Source organism: Centroberyx affinis, unplaced genomic scaffold (assembly GCF_046629955.1).
Source record: "Centroberyx affinis isolate AG114_WGS23_722 - 3 ecotype Tasmania unplaced genomic scaffold, CSIRO-AGI_Caff_v1 ptg004599l_1, whole genome shotgun sequence".
Taxonomy (NCBI): domain Eukaryota; kingdom Metazoa; phylum Chordata; class Actinopteri; order Beryciformes; family Berycidae; genus Centroberyx; species Centroberyx affinis.
This window is the reverse complement of record NW_027282213.1, coordinates 262,932-285,578: the sequence shown is the minus strand read 5'-3', so window position 1 is coordinate 285,578 and position 22,647 is coordinate 262,932. Positions and strand designations below refer to the sequence as shown.

The following is a 22,647-nucleotide window of genomic DNA, read 5'->3' as shown; positions in this document are numbered from 1 at the left end:
AATAAACTAGTTTTTGATTAATTGATTGATGGTTCTGTTTCTTAGAATGAGACATATGTTTGCACAGAGATGAGACAATGTATTGTATTCATAATTTTAATCCAGCTGTTGGCATTTGTAGTAGTAGTATACACACAATATAAAATATCCCTTATTTAAAATGGAAAAAAAAACATGATACATAAGGGCACTTGTTGTCTGATGAACTTAGTCTACAGAGTTTGAAAGGATAAGTTTTTAAACAAATCTTGTTTGACATGATACAAATTATAATGCATACCTTTCTCAAATAAAGTAGTCATTCTGAACTTAAAGCAGACAAAATATTAATTTCAACAGTGATGAGAAGCATAAATTCTTTTCAGAAAACCCCTGACCCTTACATATATTTTGCAACTTACATTTATTTGGACAAAAAAAGATGTGCATCCATGGTTTGCCTCAAGCTGGATCTTTCCAGTTAGAATTTTAACATCTGCATTACAAAAGCCAAAATTGTTACAAAGAAACTTCATGGACTAAGGACAAGATTTAACAATTTCGCTTATAAAAAAAGTAATCTGAACCTTTGGTTTGAGCTTAAATATTTATGCTGTCTGGGCATGAAAATTACAAAATGCTTCACTCTGACTTGATAGGACTAAACAAGAAAGTAAAGTATCCACAGAAAGGAGCAAAAAAAAACAACTTGAAACTGATCTCAATGACTGCTAGGCCAGATCTGGACTGTATAGAACACATACATAACTCTATGACAGAAAGGCTCAAGAGTTTACAAATTAAATCTACATTAATATAAAAGTGATAATATAAGTTTAAGATTGATTGTGCATGAGAGGCTCATACAACTGAAAGGCAATCTCTTGCAATCACGTAAGATGATCCTTCCTATGGTAAGAATTTTTGTAGCCTTTACACATTAGAAAAAAATATATATACATACAAAAAAAAAATCTAAATAGGTTGTTTTTGCTATGATAAACTTATCAAAGCATGATGGCTTGAATGTGTGTACCTACATAATAAGAGGTGAAAGAGTTATTCTCATAAGGATTTCAATGTCCTTACATACCTACATCCCCACACTGATTAGTGCTTCTGGCCGTGACATCATTGGTCATGACCTAATGTATTCCCGCCCTCTTCTACACTGTCCAGGGAAAATCCACCCTAAAACAGTTAACACATATTATCCATATGATTTTGGATCGTTCATGTGCCATTTGTGAACATAAGTCTCTCCAAAAGCAGCAACCAGAGAAATCTTTGAAGCAAACATTGGTTGCCCAAGATCATAATGATAGCAATATATGGATTCAGTTTTAGGGTGGAATTTAGTGTTCTGGGCTGATGTGGGCCAGTCAGAACTGAGGCGTATTGAAGCCCATGCCTGATACAGCAGCCCAGTTTGAGAGGGCAGAAAACACCTGAGATGAAGAAGGGCAAGTAGAAGGGAAGCTCACAGCCTTGGAAGCAAGGACCTGGGTCTGATTTAAGAGCAAAGTCTTCTCTTTACAAAAGAAGCTGGCAGAGAGAAAATATTATTGCAAGCTAGCAATTCAACATCAAGTTTGCTGTGTTTTATTGCAATCCCCACTATCAACGAGTTAGACTAGGTCTTCAAGTGGGACAAATGTCAGTGTAGTGCCATTTCCCTTCAAGAGAAATATTTATGATTTCATGATAGAATGATTTCTCTAGTCAATATTTTAATCCAACCACTCATCTCATTCACCTATGACCCATAAATGCCACAGTTATCTAAATATCCACCTTCCGGCCTCAACATTCAAAGACAAGAGTCTGTTGTGTTGCATTTATGACCACCTCCCCGTCTGAAGCTCTTTAAGGGCTCCGAGTCTGCAGTCAGACGTGCCCTTCTTAACCCTAAATGTCCAAATGCAATGTCCACCAAGGCCGCCTCCTGCTCCTCCACCATTCTCAGTAGCTGTTGCCATTAATTTGGTGAAGGTCCACCTGCATCATGTTGATTCCACTGCTGGCTAATCGCGCTATGCTCTCCGCAGACAAGGTTTCCATGGTGACAAGGGTGTGCTGGTCGTTGGCTGCCACCGCTCCAGTGCCTGCCTCTGTTCCCGCCGCAGGAGATGCGGCGTCAGTCGAAACAGTGGTGCTGGTGGTGGCAGCCGCTGCTTTCTTGTTCGTGTGCGTCTTGATGTGCTTGGAGAGATGGTCACTGCGCATGAAGCGTTTTGGACACTCCGTACAAAGGAACTTTTTCTCACCTGAATGGGGGAAAAAAAAAAGTTAGAAAGATGTAGCGAGTAGCACCACAGACTAGAATAGGCTGCAAGCTACAAAGTTTAAGTTGTTAATTTATGAGGAATTATGCATTCCATTGCATAGTGGATTGCACAGTTGCTACTAAAAGTCAAATGGCAGAAATGTAGGGAAATATAGGGAAAATACATTTTTTGTGGGGTTCAAATGGATTATTAATACTGTTGGACTGCATTTTTGTTAGGACAAACACAGACTTAGACCATGCACACAAGCCTATCCTAGAGTGTCACCTGTGTGCGTCCTCTTATGGCGCTGAAGCTCGTCTGAACGGGTGAATCGTTTGCCACAGAAAGACCAGCTGCAGACGAAGGGCCGTTCTCCCGTGTGCCAGCGGAGGTGAGCTCTCAGGTGGGATGTCTTGCCGTAGATCTTCCCACATCCAGGGATGTGACAAATGTGCTGCTTCTTTTTACTTGGGTCACTGCTAAAAGAGCGGCATTAAGAAATTAGTTTTACTTGATGTTACGCACCACACACTGAAGTAAAAGAGAATTCCTGTTTTTCCCCATGTGATATTCAGTTGGTATGTGAGTAGACTAAGAACCAGGTGAAAGGGGAATGCATGGTTTGTTTCGCTGGTAATAGTTTCACAAGTCCGTATCTCTTGGCACAGAGGTCCCTACATTTTAGCCATATTTATATGGCAATTTAATTACCAGAGAATAGGGCTGCAACTAACGATTCTTTTCATTGTCGATTAATCTGTCGATTATTTTCTCGATTAATCGATTAGTTGTTTGGTCTATAAAATGTCAGAAAATGGTGAAAAGTGTCGATCAGTGTTTCCCAAAGCCCAAAATGATGTCCTCAAATGACTAGTTTTGTCCACAACCCAAAGATATTCAGTTTACTATCATAGAGGAGTAAAGGAACCAGAAAATATTCACATTTAAGAAGCTGGAATCAGAGAATTTTTACGTATTTTTCTTAAAAAATTACTCAAACCGATTAATCGATTATCAAAATAGTTGGCGATTAATTTAATAGTTGACAACTAATCGATTAACCGATTAATCGTTGCAGCTCTACCAGAGAACCAGGTCATACATTCCAACTTTATCATATTTTTTATGATTGATAGTTCTTAGACTCAGGTCAAAGAACTATCAGAAAAGCAGATGAATGTGGTTGTCTGTGTATACACTCTGTACTGCTTTTTTTTTTTTTTTTTTTAAATACTTTATATAATTTGTATACACTGTTTACTGTTTGTTGACTAAAATACCAATAAACAGACGTTGAAAAAAAAAAAAAAATAGCAGATGAAAAAAGAACAAAGAAAAATGTATGGCTGTTTGTAATCTGATTTACATTCTGCAAAGCATAAGGATGCCATATTTATCACCTTGGAAATAAGTGAGTTATAAATAGGCTAGACTATACAAATGTATTGTCTGCTTGGCCGAGAAGGCAGCCATAAAACAGTTAATGTGGCGAGTTCAATGACATACCGTCCTTCTCCATCCTTGCAGAAGGGGCAGGTACAGGCTTCCCTCCGGTTACGTCGTCCTTGAGGTGGTGGACTTATGTCCTCGTCATCCATGGCTGTGCTATCATCCAAGCTTTCTCCACCTGTGTGCAACACCTGTTCTCCTGCAGTGGTGACAGAGAAAACAGCCCAGAGTGTGAAACTGTCCATTTAAACAAGAATGTTTTTTCAAATCTTTTTGCGTTACACATATTTAAGTAAAAACAAAGTTCAGAATGATAAAGACTAGGAATAAAACACAATCCAAACATTAGATTTCAGAGTATCGGATGCACCGATACGGTTAAGGCAGATACCGATATCAAATATTTTCCCACCCATATCGGTTGATACAGATATGCATTTTTGTAAGAATCTTAGTACAAATACAGTGCAAACCAGGTTAAGGTTTTCAGACATGCTGATCTTCAGATAATCAAGTGGTTTTTAAATAAAAGACCACGTTAGTTTTATGAGTGTGACACACTAATAGAAAAAAAGTTCATAAAATGCCAATTCCACAATTGGCAGTAAAAATAATATCAGACCGATACTGATATTGCTTTTTAAAGCTGATAATGGCCGATACAGATCTCTGCTGATATATTGGTGCATCCCTACGAAACAGTATTTGAATATGATCAATACTGAATAATATATGGCCATAGGCTGGATAGGCCGATTCCTACAGGCATTAGCAACTATGTAAGATTAAATGTTTAGCATAAATGTGTGTATACTGCCAACACTGTGCAAGAGAAAATGAACAGCTTTGTACTTATGAACTCCAAACATGAAGAGTGCTGCATGGCCAATGGAAAGCACATGATTTTTTAACATGGATAACTGAGCAAATGATGTGCACTAAATACGGTAATAGATGAGACAGACATAATATTAAACAAATGTAAACAAAATGTAAACATTTGCCAAAATGGAGACTGGAAGGCATAAACCTAATGGGAGGGACTCACTTTATGTGCCAATGAAAGAACTGGAGAAGACTTTAGACATGATAAAGACTGCTGCATGATGGGAGGGGTCAAGTTACACCCCTTCTATGACACAGATACTGTAGCCAACCCCAACTACGTTTAAAAGTGACCACGGTCTAAGAAAATGCTGTATCACCGAAAAAAGAAAAATAAAGAGATTCAAAATACATAGACTACACAAAGAACTCAAGTAAACAATAGGCAGAAACCTGATAGTCACAACAGCTGAACTGGTTGAACCAGTATAGTGAAGTTGACACACAAAGTGGGAAAGAGATCAAATCCAGAGATTAAGAGAATAAGGTGCTTTGCATTTTAGAGCAAATAATGGGAAAAGAATAACTTATAATAGACACCACACAAACCTAATTATGTAAAGTACACAGATATTTACTCAGTACAACTGCCAGCTGGTCCATTACAGTACAAATACAAGAATACAAAAGCCTAATATTTGAACTTGAACTCCTGGTAATCTGTCTCAAAAACAAACTTGAAAAAATGAAATAAAATAATCAAAAATGAATTTCAGTTTCAGTCTTTTGGTCAAAGCCAAAATGAGAGTGACATGGAACATTTCTGAAACTAAAAGTGGCAAATGCCAATTGAAAAGTGAAAATGAACATGGTCAATATATAAACTAACGCAAATTACAAATATTGACACTAGCCTGCCTGAGGATTAGATCATTAGGCACAGATACGGCACTTTTACACACAAGGGCCATTTGGAGCTTTCCAGGGTCAAGGACAGCTCAAAATGTTTATAAACATGAGATTAAAAGCAAAAGACTGACCTGCAGGGTTGGCGATGGCGATGGGAACCCCTTGCAGCTGGTGCATCTGCAGTCCTGAGCCGCTGAGTGTGTTGAGATTGATGGTCTGGAGGCCTGGAATCTGCACTGTGTTGACAGCCATCCCTCCAGCTGCAGTAGCTCCCTGAGCCTGGCCCAGCTGGGGAAGAGACTGCATTGGGGCCAGCGTGATCTGCGCTCCTGCCGGGCTCTGGAGCTGGATGGTCTGCCAGCTCACCTGGCCGTTGGGGCCTACAGTGCGCAGGAGGATGGGGCCCGTGTTTGGCATAATTTGAAGGTTTTGAAGCCCATCCTGGTTGAGTGTTGGCGCAGCAAATACCTGACCGCCTGCGGTCGAGACAGTACCGGCTTGGATGGTCTGGAGGGGTGTTCCGCCTTGGATAAGATGCTGGGGCTGGATAAGGATCTGCTGTGGCTGTTGCCCATCTCTGTTGTCTGGCTGTATCGGGACACCCAAAGCAGCTGTATTCTGCTGAAATGTCCCCGTCATAGCTCCATTGCTGCTTTGCGTCTGGGTCATCCCATAAGAAGCGGAGGTTTGCGTGGTCACAGTGCTCACACCAGTGAGGTACCCACTGCTGGAAGACACCGGCTGTTGTATGAGCTGCTGGTTTGCCCCTGTATCCCCTCCACCATTTCCATCTCCCCCTGCACCACCCGTTCCAGCACTGACTGGTAACAAAGTGATGTTTCCGTTAAGGGACACAGGCACGTTAGTCAGGAACTGGGGCTGGTTTTGCAACACACTATTACCTAAACCTAGATTCTGTATGGGGATGGCTCCCTGTATGAGACTGGGCATAGTTATGATGTTTCCTGCTCCGCCTGCTCTGCCGGCGGTGGTTATGATCTGCTGGCCATTAGGAGAGGACACTATCTGAAATTGCTGCCCCGCTCCAGCAGCGGATACAGCAGGATCCTGCTGAGCATGGGTGAACTGCAGCTGCTGGCCATCCACTGTCTGGAATTGGGGAATTACCTGATACTGAATGTTGGGCATCATGCCTGATAAGGTGGTGAGCACCTGCTGACCCTGCAATGTTGGAGCCTGGGCTACTACATACTGTTGTGGCTGCTGCTGTCCCTGATTGCCTGCAGCAGCTGCCGTTGGTGACAGCACCTGTCTGTTCTTGCCTGTGTCTCCTCCTGTCATCACCACTGAGTCGGTAGGGATGGTGTTGGTGCCTGAGGATGCTTGGATGCTGACAACTTGCCAGCCGTTGGCAGTGGAGGTCAAAACGCCTTGGTTCAAGTCCAGCTGGTTTGGTTGTTGTTGGTCGGCAGGTGAATCATTCTCTCCTGGGGTGTCAATTCGACTGCATGTGGCTGCCAACAAGGCAAGAGGAGATGGCTGCTGAGAGTCCTGGGAAAAGAATAAATGAAAGGAAAGGGACAAAGACAAGAATAGTGAAAAGGGGAAATTACAAAATGCTTTCCATTTAAAACAGATGTGGACTTAAAAAAAAAAAAAAGATTTCAATGGCTGTCAACATGCTCACTTGATGAGGCTCTCTATGCCTTTGGTCATAAACAAATGAAAACTTTGTGTACTGAGGGAAATACACCAAAACAAGTGAAGATTTACAGATAAGTCAATGTTTTTGGCTTTTTAATGAAAATCTTTGTCCAGCTAATGTAGTGAAGTTTTGATTTTAATAAAAAATAAAATGGCTGTTTGGCTTTGTAAGTGCTTACCCAACCATGTTATGTTACATTTCACAGCATTCCCATACATTTTTTGGGGGGTCATATAATATAATGGCTGCAATTTCTCAATCTTGTTTCTTTCCACTACTACACAGGGAGTGGGCTGGTATGAAAGAATGGGGGGCAGAGAGGGAGAATGGGTGGGACCACATTTTTTCGAGAGTAGCGGCGGGCTCGGCTTCCCCTCCCCCAACCCACCCATCTCCCTCCCACACTTTATTTTGCCCTATAAACTGACTCACTCCTCTAGCCACCCCCTCCAAGGCCAGCCAAATGGGCCGAGCAAAATACACATGAAGTGCGGGGCTTGACGGGAACACCCCGTGTGGGCGAATTTACCTGCCCATTCCCCACCCCGGTGACATGTGCTCTTGAGAAAATCAACAACACATACAAGTCTTTTACGTGGCTTCACACGGCCGGAGATGATCGAATCATACAAATGATGAAAAAATAGAGTATGTCCAGAGGGCATCAGTGGGAAGTTAAGGTAATATCTCCGCCTGACTTTCATACACAAATCTAACGTCATCTGATCTGGCAAAGTGCAAGTTACGTGTCCGGTAAACGTACTTGTGTATTTGTGTTTCGCTTTTGACTGAAGCCTCCGCCGCTCTCCATAGCGGCCATTTCATCTTGCTGCTGATCTGCGGAAGAAGAGTTTGTGAGATCATTGCTATTACAGTAACGTTACCGCAAAACAGCAGATATTAACCAATTACGTTAATCGTTGCATTAAACAAGGGAAAGACACAGCGATTCACATGGTCGACGCGATAAATAGCCAATCTTAAGGAGCTTGAATGGTTAAATAATTTAGACAAGAAGCTGAAATGCAAGGGAATCCAAGCCACAAGTGTTCGAAGGGCCAGCTAGCTTATTGGCTAAGCTAGCATGAACTAACTGCCATAAGTAGAAAAATACGTTCTTAAATATCAGCTAAATTGTCAAAAACGGCTGTAACTGCGTTGATGCAGTTGGTTGCTAGCTTATGGCAATCGGGCCAAGTTAGTGTAAGTAGGTAGTTGCAATTGGCTAATAATTAGCAAAAGTTACGTTACTGTTACGAGTTAGCTAGTTGGCTAAATATTGTTAGCTAACTACCGACAATTAAGAAGTAGGGTACTTTTAAACTGCTTGAGAAGCTAGCTATAAAACTTACAATATCATATTTAAGACAACATTGACATCTAAACTATATACTTCAATCTCATTTCTAACCGTTTACTTATCGTTGTGTTCACCGCAACAGGCTACTGAGTAAAAAAGTTCACTTACTGCTCATAATTTGAAGACGGGAGGAGTTTCTCGGGCTCTTTTTCGGCTTGACAACTTTTCACAACTTCATACAAACTTGCTGGGCTTCCCTATGAAGGAGAAAGACGGGTGCGTTTGTTTTGGAAGCCTGTGTAGCCTACTCAGGAGCGGAGCACGAACAGTGAACAGGAAATAGCCTATAAACGGTACATCACATATACAATATATATATATATACACACACACAGACACACAATGCGTGTAAAATAAATAAATAACAGAACAGAAGCAAGATGGTGTCACGGTGCTCAATATGTTATTTATCCAAGTTTTTAATTTCCCCTTTCCCCAATGGCATGCAGGGTGAAAGCATGAATAAACATTAATTTATATTTCCTGTACATAGGCCTTTCAGTCGGCAAGGGGCCTGTAACATATTTTTTAATTGGAAGTACAATAATTGGTTAATATTGGTTAATATACAATAATTTGAAGCTAGCCGCAAAAACCGCCCTACTGGATTCTGACATGTCAAAGACACAAATCACACGCCGAAATGGAATGAACCGCAGGATAGTTAGTACAGAAGCACATTAAGTTTTTATTGTTTGAATTACATATTATGGCTGGGTGAGGAAACTCAGCATCTCTTGTCACTTTTGAATTTAAGTGAAGTACTCCATTAAACTAAAAGAAGCGCACCCCGGGAGGAGCTACTTGCGAGGGATTGTTGCCTCAGTCCAATGGGAATTATTGTTTTTGTGAAAGCACAGCAACTAACCAATGTAATTGAACCACGGGCGGAGAATTGGGCGGGACCAAGCAAAAGGTAGGTTGTACCACTTAGTATGATTGACGTGACGTTGACGACTGGTCTGTTTTTTTCCTCTAAAAAGGCGCCATGAGTAAACCCAAACCCTCATGTAAATAATAAAGTTTGCCCTTGCTCCATCTCTGATTTTGTCTTATCGCTCAACAATGTAAGCTTGTGTAAGGGTCGAGTCTTAACTTCGGATGCCGAGGAGGGAGGGAAGGAAGGCAAACTGGGGGTTTTAAGTCTTGCCTCCGTGGCCGCTGGCCACTCCCTGGCGGCGTTTTGTGGGCTGGGAAACGGCTAGCGGGGGAGGAATGAGGGTGGAGAAGACGGGACCCCATCACAGGCACTGGCTGTGACCGCGCTGGGAGGAGAAAATGGATTGCGGGTGGGAGGGCTTTTATTACTGGGATGTGTAAGGGGGCTGTCAATGTGGCAGCACATGTGCCCGTGTAAACAGGAGGTCCCTCTGGACGGAGGGTGGAGTCCCCAAGCCAGGCAGAGTATATGCTGCCACCCACCCAAAGTTGTTTGAAGTGAACTCAAGCAAGGAGCACTAAAGTTATGGTATTTCATAGTACCCCCCCACCCCCCTCTTTGTGTCTTTCCCTCTCTCTCTCCATCACACACACACACACACACACACACACACACACACACACACAAACCTACGGGACTTGGAATTAGGCCACAACTGATATATTGCTGCAGGATATAATTTATCCATGGCCTGAAAGGACATGTGATAGATGAGCTAGGTAGCCTAGTTTGTAGTGCAAAAAGTATGTCAAGCCTACGCAAATATTTTATAGTCAGTAAAAATGTGAATAGCCTACCCTGACTGCATAGTTGTGGTAAAACACAAAAACAGCCTACGTAAATAGTGACCTAGTGTGTCATCTAAGAAATGTTCCCTGTATCTCTGCTTTCTCTGACTGCTTCCTCCTAAAGTCTGAGTGTAAATATCGACTTAATCGTGATCTGTCAATGTCTTGCCTATATGCAAAATGTAGTGTAACAAGTAAGACGGGGTCCATGCATGATGAAGCAGCAGGATAGTATGTAGCCCTATAGGCCTATACAGTTCAAAAACTGAAATAGGGCCTATAGCCTACTCCTCTAGCCGACAAAAAACTTGATATAGGCTAGCCATAGGCTTTAATTTAAAACTTATTTATTATTATTATGTTATCCTGACCCTAGGGATGTATAGTGGAGGGTAAACCCACATAAATACACACTTTTTTAGGCTGGCATAAAATCTTTAGCTGATGTAAATCAAACATCTATTATAATGTGACAGACAGAAGTAACACTTGGGGCTCTTGTGGGTTAAGAAAAAGTAATGTCCTTAGTTTTGTAGGTGCTCACTGGGAACGGGAATCAAATGAGACTAAGATTGAAAAGTAAACCATTGACCTGTATACACAATGTCCAAGGCACTCTAAATCCAGTAAGCAGGGAAGAGACTAAATGCTTGAAAATATTATTAGATATTTAAAAAAAAAAAAAAAAAGGATTTCTATTGGTGATGGTTTGCCTTAAGATGATGGCCGACTGGAGGACATAGTTGACCCATTTTATCTCCCCCCCTCCCCCCCCACCTGCTCTATCCCTAGTGCTTTCTGAACTTTAACGACTGACATTTCCAACCTGCTCATCGAGACTGTCGGGCTTTTGTTGTTGCAGGATGTGTCGCAGCGGCTGCCCACGCCGTATAGCTGTCTTATTGCAGATGAGATGCAAAAGCACTTCACTTCCTACTTGTGCATCATCTCGCATGTAGGCTATTTGCGCGCAAAGTCATCCAGACACATAGCTGATTATGCTTCAAAGGGAAATACGGGGCATGTGTCGTTTCGTGAATTCTTATACTAAAAGCAGGCTGGATGTAGGATAAACTCGAGATGCTTTAGTTTGCTTTAGATTGATCAGATAGTGTAACTTCCAGGCTGTGAGAACAGGAAACGAGAAGAGCAGCACAGCTTCAGAACTGAAACCTGCGCCGATAAAGGTAAAGTTGTGCATTTCTTTCTGTGTGTTTTCATTAATTGGGTATTTTTCTTTAAATCAAAACATTTTGATAAAGACGTTTATAATCATACAACACGCTGTTCATTCTAATTTCAAAGTGGCAGTTTCCTATCTACAAAACTGTGAAACATCTTTTTAAGGAGCTGATATTTTAAAGAAGAGTTTCGTTCAATATCATCACCAACATTTTTTTTTTTTTACTGTTCATCTGCTTCAATGGTCTTTCTCTAAACCGCCCAGAATACTCTAATGTCTTGTAAATATATTTGTAATATTGATCAGTACTTGTCAATTCCCATACGTTTTCATTTCATGGCTTGTGTCTCAGTCTGTGTCTGTGTTTATATGTCAGCCTGCCTTTTTGTCTTGGTGTTCTTGTGCACTTTTTTATGGGCTCATTTATATTAGGGTTAGACCAATATATTGGTTTGCTGATACATTGGTGTTTTACTAAATATCACAGATGGACCAGTGATTGTCTTCCACTGCAAATATGAAACATGAGCTACACTAAAACAGTTTGTAAAACCTGAAGTAAAAAGGTATTCTCTTTGCACATATTATTAGTTAACTGTTTAATATGGTTTTTTGTGAATTCATTCCTCATTTGAAGGCAGTAATGTACCTATCCCAAAGATTTCTCTACTATTGAATAGGTGTGGTGGGTCATCATGTCTTAAAGAGCTGCTAATCCTCACAAAAGAATTTCATTAGTCTGGGTTTCAGTGGAGAGTTTTAGTGTCACATGAGTGCAGTTTCAATGGCTCTTCCCCACTTCAGTCTAAACATAACGGTATATCAGACTTCAAAAACACACATCGGTCGAACCCAAATTTATATTGTCTACATTTCCTCCCAGGCTCTGTCGTCGTGCGTCTGCAGCTTCAGCCCCATGGTCCCTGTCCTCCTGTGAGCCGAGGGGATGGAGAGCCCCTCTTCCACAGTGAGGCGCCGAGCCTGGATCCACAGCAGCCGACAGTGGCTCACCCTGGAAGAGCCGGACCCTCAAGACCCACCGGGCGACCTTCCCTTCGCCTCCCAGGCCTCTATAGCAGACGACGATGTCTTCTCAGACGGTATGTGAGGAATCTTGCCACATGTCTGTCCAGTCTCTACAATTTAGAGTGATTTGAGCTCGGGTGAGGGGCTTTGGCATCCCCATTATCAACTATGGATTTTAGTCGAATACTGGGAGGCTCCACTGGGTGTACAGATAATGCCCCCACTGAGGATGTTGTCATCACTTTCATTTATATTACAAATACTCTATATGACAGGTTTCATTCCAAAACGCTATATATCCATTTTGAAAACGTGCTACCTGAAATTCATCAGGCAATATTTGAAAAACATAAATGATTCTGTCCTCAAAAAAGAAACTAATTTATAAGCAAATGCCTTATGATGACTCCTAACTTCAATACTAACCCATAATGTGCTTAACATTCATGCCATTAGTCAGTAGGGGAGAGTGGGTGTCATTTTTCTCATTTTGGAACAAAACTCTTCATACTGTATATACATATAAAGTTGAAAAGTGGTCCAGATTTCCAAATTCTGATCACTTCTTTGTTTAGACATAGGGGACATCAGGGGATCCCACTTTTCATAATATCATTCTTCCTAAATTCTATATGTATATTTATGAAAAAAACAGCTGAGAGAAATGGGGTGTAAGAATAAGAAGAGATGTTTATTTTGTGAACGTTGCTCACAAAGCTTGTTGTTTTTTATGTTTCTGCGATTTCCACAGGATGCTCCACAGGAAAGATTGAGAGCTGGCTCCTGGGTTGCGGGTGAGTCAGCTTGCGTGGCTTTGGTTTTTCAAATATGGTAACTTTCGAGAACTGACTCTGAGAGGCACTAAAGGGCAAGGTGACAGTCACTGGAAACTGGCTTGACAAACAACAACAGCAGCTAGCGAATGGAAACTGTCTGAGGTCAGGTGTGTTCCAGGAAGAATGATATGTGAGGTAGCCACAGCATTTTTCTGCACAATAGTCTTAGATGAGCATGCTTCTCAAAAACAATAGGCGTACACAGTTTATACAGTACGAAGAAGAAACGATACATCTTTTTAGGTTGTACCCATACACCATACAATGTAAGGATGCATTGAATTCAATTAGTTGATAAATTCTGCTTTCTGAAGATCTGTTAATTTGAGTGACATAACAGATGGCCGTCTGTCTTTCTGTCATGATATAGATGTAAACATATGAACAAAGTCTTATTCCTGAGGCAGTTTCGTAACACCAAAGCTCACCACCCTTTAAGAAAAAGCACCTTTTCTCTCTATAAGAACTTTGATTTTTTTCAAAATTAGAATAGAACAGAATAGATGTTTATTGTCCTCTGTGAGGAAATTTGCTTCCGCAGCCAGTACAGATGAAACACATAGATACGTTGAAGTAGAGTTGTTCCGATACCGATACCAGTATCGGAAATGCGTCCGATACAGCCTAAAATGCTAGATCGGGTATCGGCGAGTAAGCGAGTGTATGCACCAATCCGATATCACGTAATTTATTAGCCCCCGAAAAAAATCAACTTTAAAGTAATTTCACCCGGATAAAACGGCCATTTTCCCAGAAATCTATACTTATATACTACATTTATACTGTTACTGTACTATTTAAAATTTTAAATGTCTTTTATTTTACTAAATTGTGGCTGCACTTTAACAGTTTTTTAAAGGAATTGTTATTTATTCCTAGATTTATTTATTTATGTTCTTTTTCAGTTATGACTGACTGTCAAACTAGATAATAAAGTTCTATGGCATTCATTCTCTGTATGTATTTGTTCATGTTTTACAAAGGGTTTAACCTGAGCCAGGCCATAGAACAATGATAGCAATCATATCACATCCATACAGGGTTAGTAGTATACAGCGGTTAAAAAATAATAATAATATATATATTTTTTTTTTAACGCACTGGTATTGGATCGGTACTCGGTATCGGCCGATACTTAAGTTCAGGTATCGGAATCGGTAGTGGGAAGGAAAAAATGGTATCGGACCACCAACACAAGAAACATACATTCACAGCGTAACATACAACACACCAGGCATACAGTTAGAGGTAGTTTGAGGTGAGTCAGGAGTCTGAATGGTTATTAAGGAATGTGATGGCAGACGGGAGCAGGACAGTGGTGATGAAGTGGATGGACTGGATCTGAGATTACTGTGGTGGCTTTGCGTACATAACTGCTTTTGTTTGTAGATCTGTGATGTTGGTTGTTGGTAGGCCAATTATGTTTTGAGGCTGTGTGAGATGTTTTCAGGAGGATGTTCTTATTAGCGACAGAGAGGAGTGAGTAGATTCACATATTAGGCCATATAGCAGGATGGGCTCTATTATGCGGCAGTACAGGAGTAGTAGGTGGCGGGGTTGTAATGGAGTGTTTGCAGTTTATGGATGATGAAGAGTCACTGTTTGCAGCGCTTGTGTAGGTCCATGGTGTGTTGATTAAAAGTCAGTTCCCCACTTCCCTTGTAGTTTAAAGTAGCATGCAGTATAGTACAGTAAGAAAACGGATAGGAAATAATAGTTCCCTCTTTCAGTTATGAAACTGATTAGAGGAAGGTCGTCAGCATAGAAAGACATGATTTATTGCATTTTTATTTTATCATTGGACAGAAAGCTGCACTTGGCTTACGATATTGAGAAAGACTGTTGCAAAAGATCTGACATGATAAATGTGGGTTCTCAGAATTTGCTAAGAAAATAATCAGATCAGTTTTGGGGCGTTGCTGAAGTGTGAGGCTGACGTGACGTTCGTGCTGCTCAGCATGTGCACATTTCCACAAGAGGAAGTTCACACATTCAGAAGGCTGTTAAGAGCTGATTAGGGAAAAGATCAAAGTGATTGTCACAAGCATGTATCTACACTGCCGTTGTGCTCCAGACTAGACTGTTAATGCCTTTGCAATTACTTGTTTCATAGAATAAGCATGACAATTATATAGTTCAGACTAGACACTTGTAAAATAGAAAACCTAGGTGTGTGTGTGTGTGTGTAGGTACTCATGCATCAAATGTATGGATGTCTGTTACAGGCTGGGGGCATGCTCAGAGAACTCCAGTCACCTGAGTGTTGGTAAGTCTGAACTGAAAACTATCACAGAAGCCTAGTCTGGCAACAAGCCTGGTGATGAATAACCGTAAAGTCCATTTTGAAATCTGTGAATGTACTTGCAGTTGCATCCAGTAACTCCAAAATCATTTGGACTGTGAATGTTACACATCATTGGAAAGTACACAATCTCTTCTGACTTCAGCTATGAATGCACACACCAGTGAAACTTAAGATAACAAGATTTTAAACACTGGCCATCTGAAAAAGTCAAAATAGACTTTGGTTGTTCTTGGGTGTAGGGTTGCACAATAATAACTGTGATGTGAAGACTCTTTAAAAGTGAAATCTTTGATTGTGTGTTCTTTCTATAGAGTCTATGCTGAAAGCCAGCAACAGCTTTGAAGATGACCTGAGTCTTGGTGCTGATGGTGAGTAGGAGCTGTCCCACACACACACACACACACACACACGCACGCACGCACGCGCACACACACATAAAGGAAACTAACGAAGGAGGAAATAACCTTGTAGGAAAATGAAATATGCATCATGGATGTTTGTTTGATGTTTGTTTTGTTTTTGCTTATGCTTATGCTTGTGCTGGTATTGGTGTGTGTGTGTGTGTGTGTGTGTGTGTGTGTGTGTGTGTGTGTGTGTGTGTGCGGGCAGACACCAACAGATAGACCATTGACCATAGGCTGCATGCACATCATCATAATCTCCTGTTATCACATTTTAACTTCCCATGCAAATGTGTTGCAGAGCCGGCTTTTGCATATCAGTCGAGATATCTCACTTTAATCTGCAATGTCAGAAATAATTTGTAATAAGAAGGTTTTTGCATGTAGAGGAACTATTGTGTAACTGCATTGGAAGGGAAGTCCTTGTTTGTCACTTTTGATAAATGGTAAGGTGGGACTCATGAAATGTAACTACAATTGCATCAGGACCATACATAGTTACCTCTGCAGGAGGATGTTTTACCCCTGTCAGTTTGTGTCTGTCTGTCAGTCAGCAGGATATCTCAAAAACATTCTGGATTTCCATGAAATTTTGTGGACAGATAGGCGCTGGGCCAAGGAACAATCGATTAGATTTTGGTGGTGATCCAGATCTTGGATTTCCGCCACTGGACAATTATCTTTTTGTAGCCATATGATAGTATGAAACTTACACAGATAGAGGCTTGATTCCAAATCCTATGGGCATGTTTGCAGGGTCAAAAAATCAATTTAACTTAAAATGTATGTGATAGAAGGTGGAGGTTTGCACTCTCCTTGTGCCTTCTAGTTTAACATATGCCATTTGGTGGATACTTTCACCCAAAGCATCACAGTACAGTACAACAAGTGCATAGATTTGGTGTCCTCTTTGGGAATCGAACCCCTAACCCTGACAGCATTAGTGCCATTCTCTACCCACTGAGCTACAGGATCGCTTTATCTACAACAACACCTGCTCTCTATCTCTATATCTTTGTGATTGAGCTGGTGATATACAAAGCAAAAATCTGAGTTAGTCTGGCTAGAAGATGCCATCAGATTCATTCAAATTTCACCTAGGCAACCCAACCAAATCTTGTTTCGAAGAGTAGGCAAGCATAGCATACACATGCACACAGACTTGCAAACACACATGTGCACACACACAAACATATGCACATGCACATTTGCATGCGCGCACGCTCACACATAAACTGTGAAAATGAGAGACATATAGATATGAATCAACACATTCCTCTACCAATCTGAAATTTGTTCTTTGTTACAGCTTCTGCATTAAATGTTGGAGGAATTAAATCCAAAGTGGGGTGAGTAGCAACCATTATGCCATAGCTATTGACAATGGAATAAAACTGATAAAACAACATGAAACAAGAGTTTTTTTATCATAGATCGGATACAAGGCCCTTCACGTAGAGACATTTTTTCAATTTTTAAAGAACATTTGAAGACAACAGAGCTTCTGAATTGATTGCGTCAACAGTCAAGAAAGCTCAAAGCCCTGACTGTTTGTTTTTCTCCTTCCCACTCTGTGCTGACCATGAAGCCTCCCACCGCCTCCTCCAGCCAAACCACGGAACAGCAGACTCACCAGGTCAGTGGCCAACCTTGTGTCATGCTATGCCCATAGGAATCACTCTATAGTAAAGTATAGTAAATTACTCTGACGTCCTTTCATTATTTTTCAACTGCTGCTCCCCTCTTTGGAAAACCCCCAAGCCTCCCATGTCACTCATATAGTGGTCCTTTGATAAGTTTTGTTGGACAGAAGCCTTTTATTAATCGCTGTCCTCTGAACTCAAAGGCAAGCAAAGACAAAGTAGGGCTTTGAGTTTGCTCATCAGCTGACTGGTCTTTGAATACATTCTTGTGTCTGAAAGCTCATATTGCTCACTACTTAGTAGGTATTTTGAGTATACTTATTTAGAACATTTGTAAGTTCAACACCAGCTATATTAGCCAATTGTTGATGTTGTCATATTTGACTATATGTGTTGCATTATTTATTGAGATTAATGTGTCAAGGCTATTTCTGCTGCATACTATCTTGTACGTTAGGTGCATTATGAGCTTTCAGATGTGCCCCTGTCTTGTTTGTTTTACAGTACGCCTCGTCAGGAACTGAGTCTGCCGTCACTGAGCCTGGGCCACAGCATGACCTCCAGCTGCCTCTCCTCCTCCACCAGTAAAACGACTTCAAGGTGAGGCTTCAACACACTTGAGAGTTGTATTATAGGTCTAAGCTGAAGACTGAGGGTCATCAAGCATTAATAAATCACTTAAAATGGCACATTTTAGGCTTCCTTTCACTAGAACAATGGTCTTTATATTTGAGTTGAATTGGATTTGCCATTTAGTATTTTCTTTTCTTTTTTCTCCTTTATTTGTTGTTCATATTTTTTTTTATTGGGCACATTTTTAAATATCTTTTAAAGCACTGGTGGTCTATAAATAATGGTTATTTTTATATTATTATTATTATTATGAGGGTTTCATTATAAGGACTGCCAATACAATACACATGCCAGAATAAATGAACTGAAAGATGATCTTCAATTGTATTTCTCTCTCTCTCTCTTCCCCCCCCCCCCCCCCCCCCCCTCTCTCACTAGTGTCTCTGAGGTCCTGCAGTTGTGTTCGGAGGATGCAGAGGACACGCTGTACCAGCTGGGTTTTGGCTGTGATGAGCCACAAGTTACTGCACGCATCCCCACCCGCTTCTTCACCTTCCCCTCCCAGGTCGAGGGGATCAACTTCCGGCTCTTCCTGGAGTCACAGCTTCGGCGGATACGTGAGGAGGATCCCTGCCTCTCTCTTGCCAGTAAGACCACCGATGTATTGGTGTGAAGCGCTGTACTACAAGTTATCTTAGAATGACTCTAAGATTGTGTTGAGTATGATACTGTGAAATAATTCAAGGATGTAGAATTAATGTTTTATCTTTGCCCCCTTTTACCCTTTCCTTCCTTATTGAAGTTCCCTCTGTGGCACTTGGTGAGATTAAGCCTGACCAAATGAGCACTTGTTCAGCAGTACTAATTTACCTTTTATTCTTTCCACAGGTCGTTTCAGACAGGTGGAAGTGCTCACAGCGATGGCCAATGCATTGTACTCCCTCTACTCCCATGTATCCCGCACTCCTCTCCAGAAACTGGCCCCTCCAGAGTTTACCTTCTCCTCGCCTGTGGAGAGGATGGAACGCTTCAGGAGCAGCATTCGCAGTGAGCCGCGTTCTCCGGTGGAGAGGCTGAAGGACACCGTCTCCAAGATGTGCCTGTACACAGGCTCTCCTCGCGGGTCAGACTCCACCTCTCCACAGCCCTCACCCAGGAAAAGGTCCAGCCTCCCTGATGTTGTGGGTATAGTCTTGGACAAAGCCAAGACAGGGACTTCTAAGAAACTGGATTTAGGGGAATATAATGGGACTAGTTCAACTGTGGATATTAGTCCAATCAGGGATGGAGATAAATTCTGTGACAATGGGCCAGTGGAGCAAACACAGCAGACCGCTGTGGACATAGGCACACTCCAGCATGGTAATAAAGTCTGTGATAAGGACATGCAGGGCAGTAAACAAACAGATATGGCTGAAGTTGATGGGAACAAACCAACAGACCTTGACAGCAGGACTCACAGCATAAGAACATCTCTAGCGTCATCATTATCAGGACAAACTGTGATAGAAACGGATCATCACTTTTTTCCTTGTCAGCCAGAACTGGACTGTGGCTTAACTCAAAGTCTGGCCTGTGACGCGGCTCAAAATGAAAACACAAGGCCAGCTGACTCGATTCCTGTTGCCAAGGTTACCTATGATGTAATCTGCCCACAGATAGTCGAGAGCATACACCAGGCGCCCTTCTGCTGTCAAGAGACTCACGGTGTTGAACCAAATAGTTTACCTCATATCTCCTCTGAGAGAGACAGCAGTCCTGATAGATCATGTTCTGTGTCACAAAGGCCCCTTACAGCCAGTGGACAGTTAGCAAACAAGGGTGCTGGAAACCCAACTGCCATCTCCAAGGCTGAGGAGTCTTACTCAGGCTCAGGAGACGATGCCTGTTCAGGCGAAGCTGGACAGGCGGGCGCTTCCAGATTACTTCCTTCCCTGGCCCCCAACAGTAGATACACCCCATATCACATCACTGTGACTGGCTGGGAGGGTGATGATGTCTCTCCCTGTTCCTCGAACGCACCGGATTCCATTCGTAGTCCAACTGCCCCACCTGTCCAGACTTGTCAGCAGGCATTTAGCCAGGGGAGCAGCCGGTACCTGAATCCGCTGAAACATCAAGCTGTGGGACACATCTCCAATAGCCTCCAACCGGTTAACTCCTTTGAGCTGGAGGAGGTATGCTGATATAACAGTAGTACTGCACATGCATATATGGAATCTATTACCTCATGATATGGTCTACTAGTTATGTAAGAGTGGAAACAGACATACACTATGCCATACAAACATGCAAACATACAGACACAGAGACAGGTTCAGACAAGCACACACACTGACATGGTACACCTTGTATGCAATATGTGATATTACCTAATGCATTTTTCTGAATAGGTGCATAGTGCAGGAGAGGAAGATTTTGGACAATCAGAAACTACGAGAACAGCAACCTCACCATTGTCAGCAAAGCATCAATACAAAGGTAGTTTGATACTTCATTTTGACTGCAATGTGTTGTGATATTTTGGTCATGCATACAGCAGCAGTTCAGAAACAGTAGCTTGAACTGTACTTTTGGCACACCAAAGTTTTATTTCCCAGGAACCTGACTGTTCAGAGAACTCTTAATAGCGTGCTGACTGGCAGAGTTGGTGTGGTCACCGCATTGCTAAGCCCATTCACACCAAAAACAGTGTCCACCCTGTTAAAACGCTTGTAAATGTGTGAAGAATAGGGTGTGTTTACTGTAACAAGCACACAGCTATAAAGCACATCACACTGTTTCTCAGCAGTTTCTCAAGAATGTTTGTTGAGTGAAAATGTATAAAGAAATTTGTATGTGCACAAGATTTGTTGCTGAGCCTGAATATTTTACTTTGTGCTCACTGGTCTTGTTTTGGGGTCAGACATGACACGTATGAGGAATTGTGGTTTATAGTTTATACATATTCATATTTGTGTGTGCATGAGCATTCATTTATCAGGGGGAAGGGGAATTCTGTCTCTAACAGGCTCATGCGTATACAGGCCATTGTGCAGGTGTGCTTGTGAGTGAGACCGTATATATGCATCTGTGTTTGTGCATTGAGGTCAGACTGCAGGTGTGAATTTGTGCATTGGTACGCACAAGTCTAGCTGCTGACTGAGTATTTGTGTCCTTGTGTAGGCCTGGTGGTCCGGGGGGACAGCATGCAGTCAGACAGCAGCGGCTACGCAGAAGAAGAAGTCAGCCCTTCCTCAGACAGACATGGGAGATGACAGGAACTTCACAGTGAAATGAAATGCTGTTAGATATAGAATCTTTGGCGCCTGTGGATTTACGTTTGCATTAAAGTTTTGAATTTCTAAAATTAAGGATTTGGACAGTGTACCTAGGCAAAGGCCTAGAGGCAAACTGACCCAAAAGACTGTAAAAATTCATGGCATTGTAAGGCACTTTGTGTATCGTAAGGTGCCCACCAACTGACAATGGCATGTGTGAAAGACTTTCATAAGCCCTACATGGAAGAGGGGTAAGCTTTTTTTTTCTATGAGAAAAACTTGTTTCTTCATTCAAGATATGCATGGCATGAGCTTTTTCCGCAGTGCTCATATTGAATACAGTACACTGTAAATCAGTGACCATAAAGCTGTTCCAAGGCCTTGGTGAAATATTGTGTGGGTTTTTTTATTTGAATAGAAGAGAAATTTAAACAGATAAAGATAGAGTTAGATTTCAATTTCAATTCATTTCAACACATGTTTCTAGTGAAATGTCAAAAAAATGCTTTATTGGAAAGAAACTCAAATTAGTCAGTTCTACATGGGGATCACATTTCAGTTCATTTTTTGTTTTGTAATATTTGGTGACATTTTCCACCAATATGATAAACATTCTAGCGCACCGCCCTCCCTCCCTGCAGCCCACCCAAGAAGCAGCCCATGGGCATACATTTGAGAGCCTGACTGCGGATTTAAAACTCCCTCAGATCAATTTCTGATTTATCTTTGGCAGTACTATGAGACAGTGATGCCAGAATTGTGTATAATGGTGTCAGCACCTTCAACTAACCAACAACCTAGTGATTATTTCCTTCTTATTTCATGTATAAAATAAAAAAAATGCATAACTACCTTTTCAACTTACATGGGAGTGACCACATAGACAATGAGGTCAGGGTTACATCAAACATACTGTACTGTATACCAGTCGAGGTAGATCTACAGAAACTTGGTCAGCCTGCAGTGTGCAAAAGGAAGTGAACAGTTACGGTAGTGCAAACTCTATTCTGTTTTCAATACTTTGAGTTGTTTCAGTTGAGTGCAAGATGATACATCAGCAGATGTGTTAGAATAAGTACAGCAAGGTTGGTAGTAATGAAACCTAACAAGAACTAACAGGTATTTGGAGAAGACAATCTGGAAAATAATTTTGTCATGAAGTAAAAAAAAAATCGAATTTGATTACAGCAAGCATCGTGATCTGTGAACAGAACTTGCACCATCATTAACATTG

The 22,647-nt window shown here is 41.5% G+C and overlaps 2 protein-coding genes across 5 annotated transcripts; one reads left to right on the top strand and one right to left on the bottom strand.

The window, feature by feature from the left end:
• Positions 1-82: 82 nt before the first annotated feature.
• Positions 83-8,617, bottom strand: sp1 (sp1 transcription factor). 3 transcript variants are annotated; one of them, XM_071544519.1, is made up of 6 exons: positions 8,567-8,617; positions 7,862-7,935; positions 5,564-6,944; positions 3,756-3,897; positions 2,535-2,728; positions 83-2,246 (listed from the first exon to the last, which is right to left on the bottom strand). In XM_071544519.1, the coding sequence occupies exons 1-6, from the start codon at positions 8,571-8,573 to the stop codon at positions 1,942-1,944; spliced, it is 2,103 nt and encodes a 700-aa protein (XP_071400620.1). In that variant the 5' UTR covers positions 8,574-8,617; the 3' UTR covers positions 83-1,941. The 3 variants fall into 3 exon arrangements, with proteins under 3 accessions (XP_071400620.1, XP_071400621.1, XP_071400622.1); XM_071544520.1 differs by having other exon boundaries at positions 2,535-2,725; XM_071544521.1 differs by lacking the exon at positions 8,567-8,617 and adding an exon at positions 8,510-8,530.
• Positions 7,704-21,869, top strand: tespa1 (thymocyte expressed, positive selection associated 1). Of its 2 annotated transcripts, none has more exons than XM_071544518.1 (12): positions 7,704-7,778; positions 12,253-12,469; positions 13,147-13,189; positions 15,457-15,497; positions 15,848-15,904; positions 17,247-17,286; positions 17,526-17,573; positions 18,085-18,180; positions 18,592-18,800; positions 19,042-20,330; positions 20,547-20,634; positions 21,319-21,869. In XM_071544518.1, exons 2-12 carry the CDS (start codon positions 12,316-12,318, stop codon positions 21,408-21,410), a joined length of 2,157 nt encoding a protein of 718 aa, XP_071400619.1. In that variant the 5' UTR covers positions 7,704-7,778; positions 12,253-12,315; the 3' UTR covers positions 21,411-21,869. The 2 variants fall into 2 exon arrangements, with proteins under 2 accessions (XP_071400619.1, XP_071400618.1); XM_071544517.1 differs by lacking the exon at positions 7,704-7,778 and adding an exon at positions 11,151-11,373 and having other exon boundaries at positions 21,319-21,867.
• The last annotated feature ends 778 nt before the right edge of the window (positions 21,870-22,647 follow it).

Excerpts from the sequence above, each read along its gene's own strand:
- sp1 (XM_071544519.1), bottom strand. Across the intron at positions 6,945-7,861 it reads AGCGAAACACAAATACACAA|GACTCTCAGCAGCCATCTCC; the intron begins GTACGTTTACCG and ends TTCTTTTCCCAG. Across the intron at positions 3,898-5,563 it reads CGCCATCGCCAACCCTGCAG|GAGAACAGGTGTTGCACACA; the intron begins GTCAGTCTTTTG and ends TCACCACTGCAG.
- tespa1 (XM_071544518.1), top strand. The coding sequence starts at position 12,316 with ATGGAGAGCCCCTCTTCCACAGTGAGGCGCCGAGCCTGGATCCACAGC. Across the intron at positions 18,801-19,041 it reads TCCCTGCCTCTCTCTTGCCA|GTCGTTTCAGACAGGTGGAA; the intron begins GTAAGACCACCG and ends TTCTTTCCACAG. Across the intron at positions 20,331-20,546 it reads ACTCCTTTGAGCTGGAGGAG|GTGCATAGTGCAGGAGAGGA; the intron begins GTATGCTGATAT and ends TTTTCTGAATAG.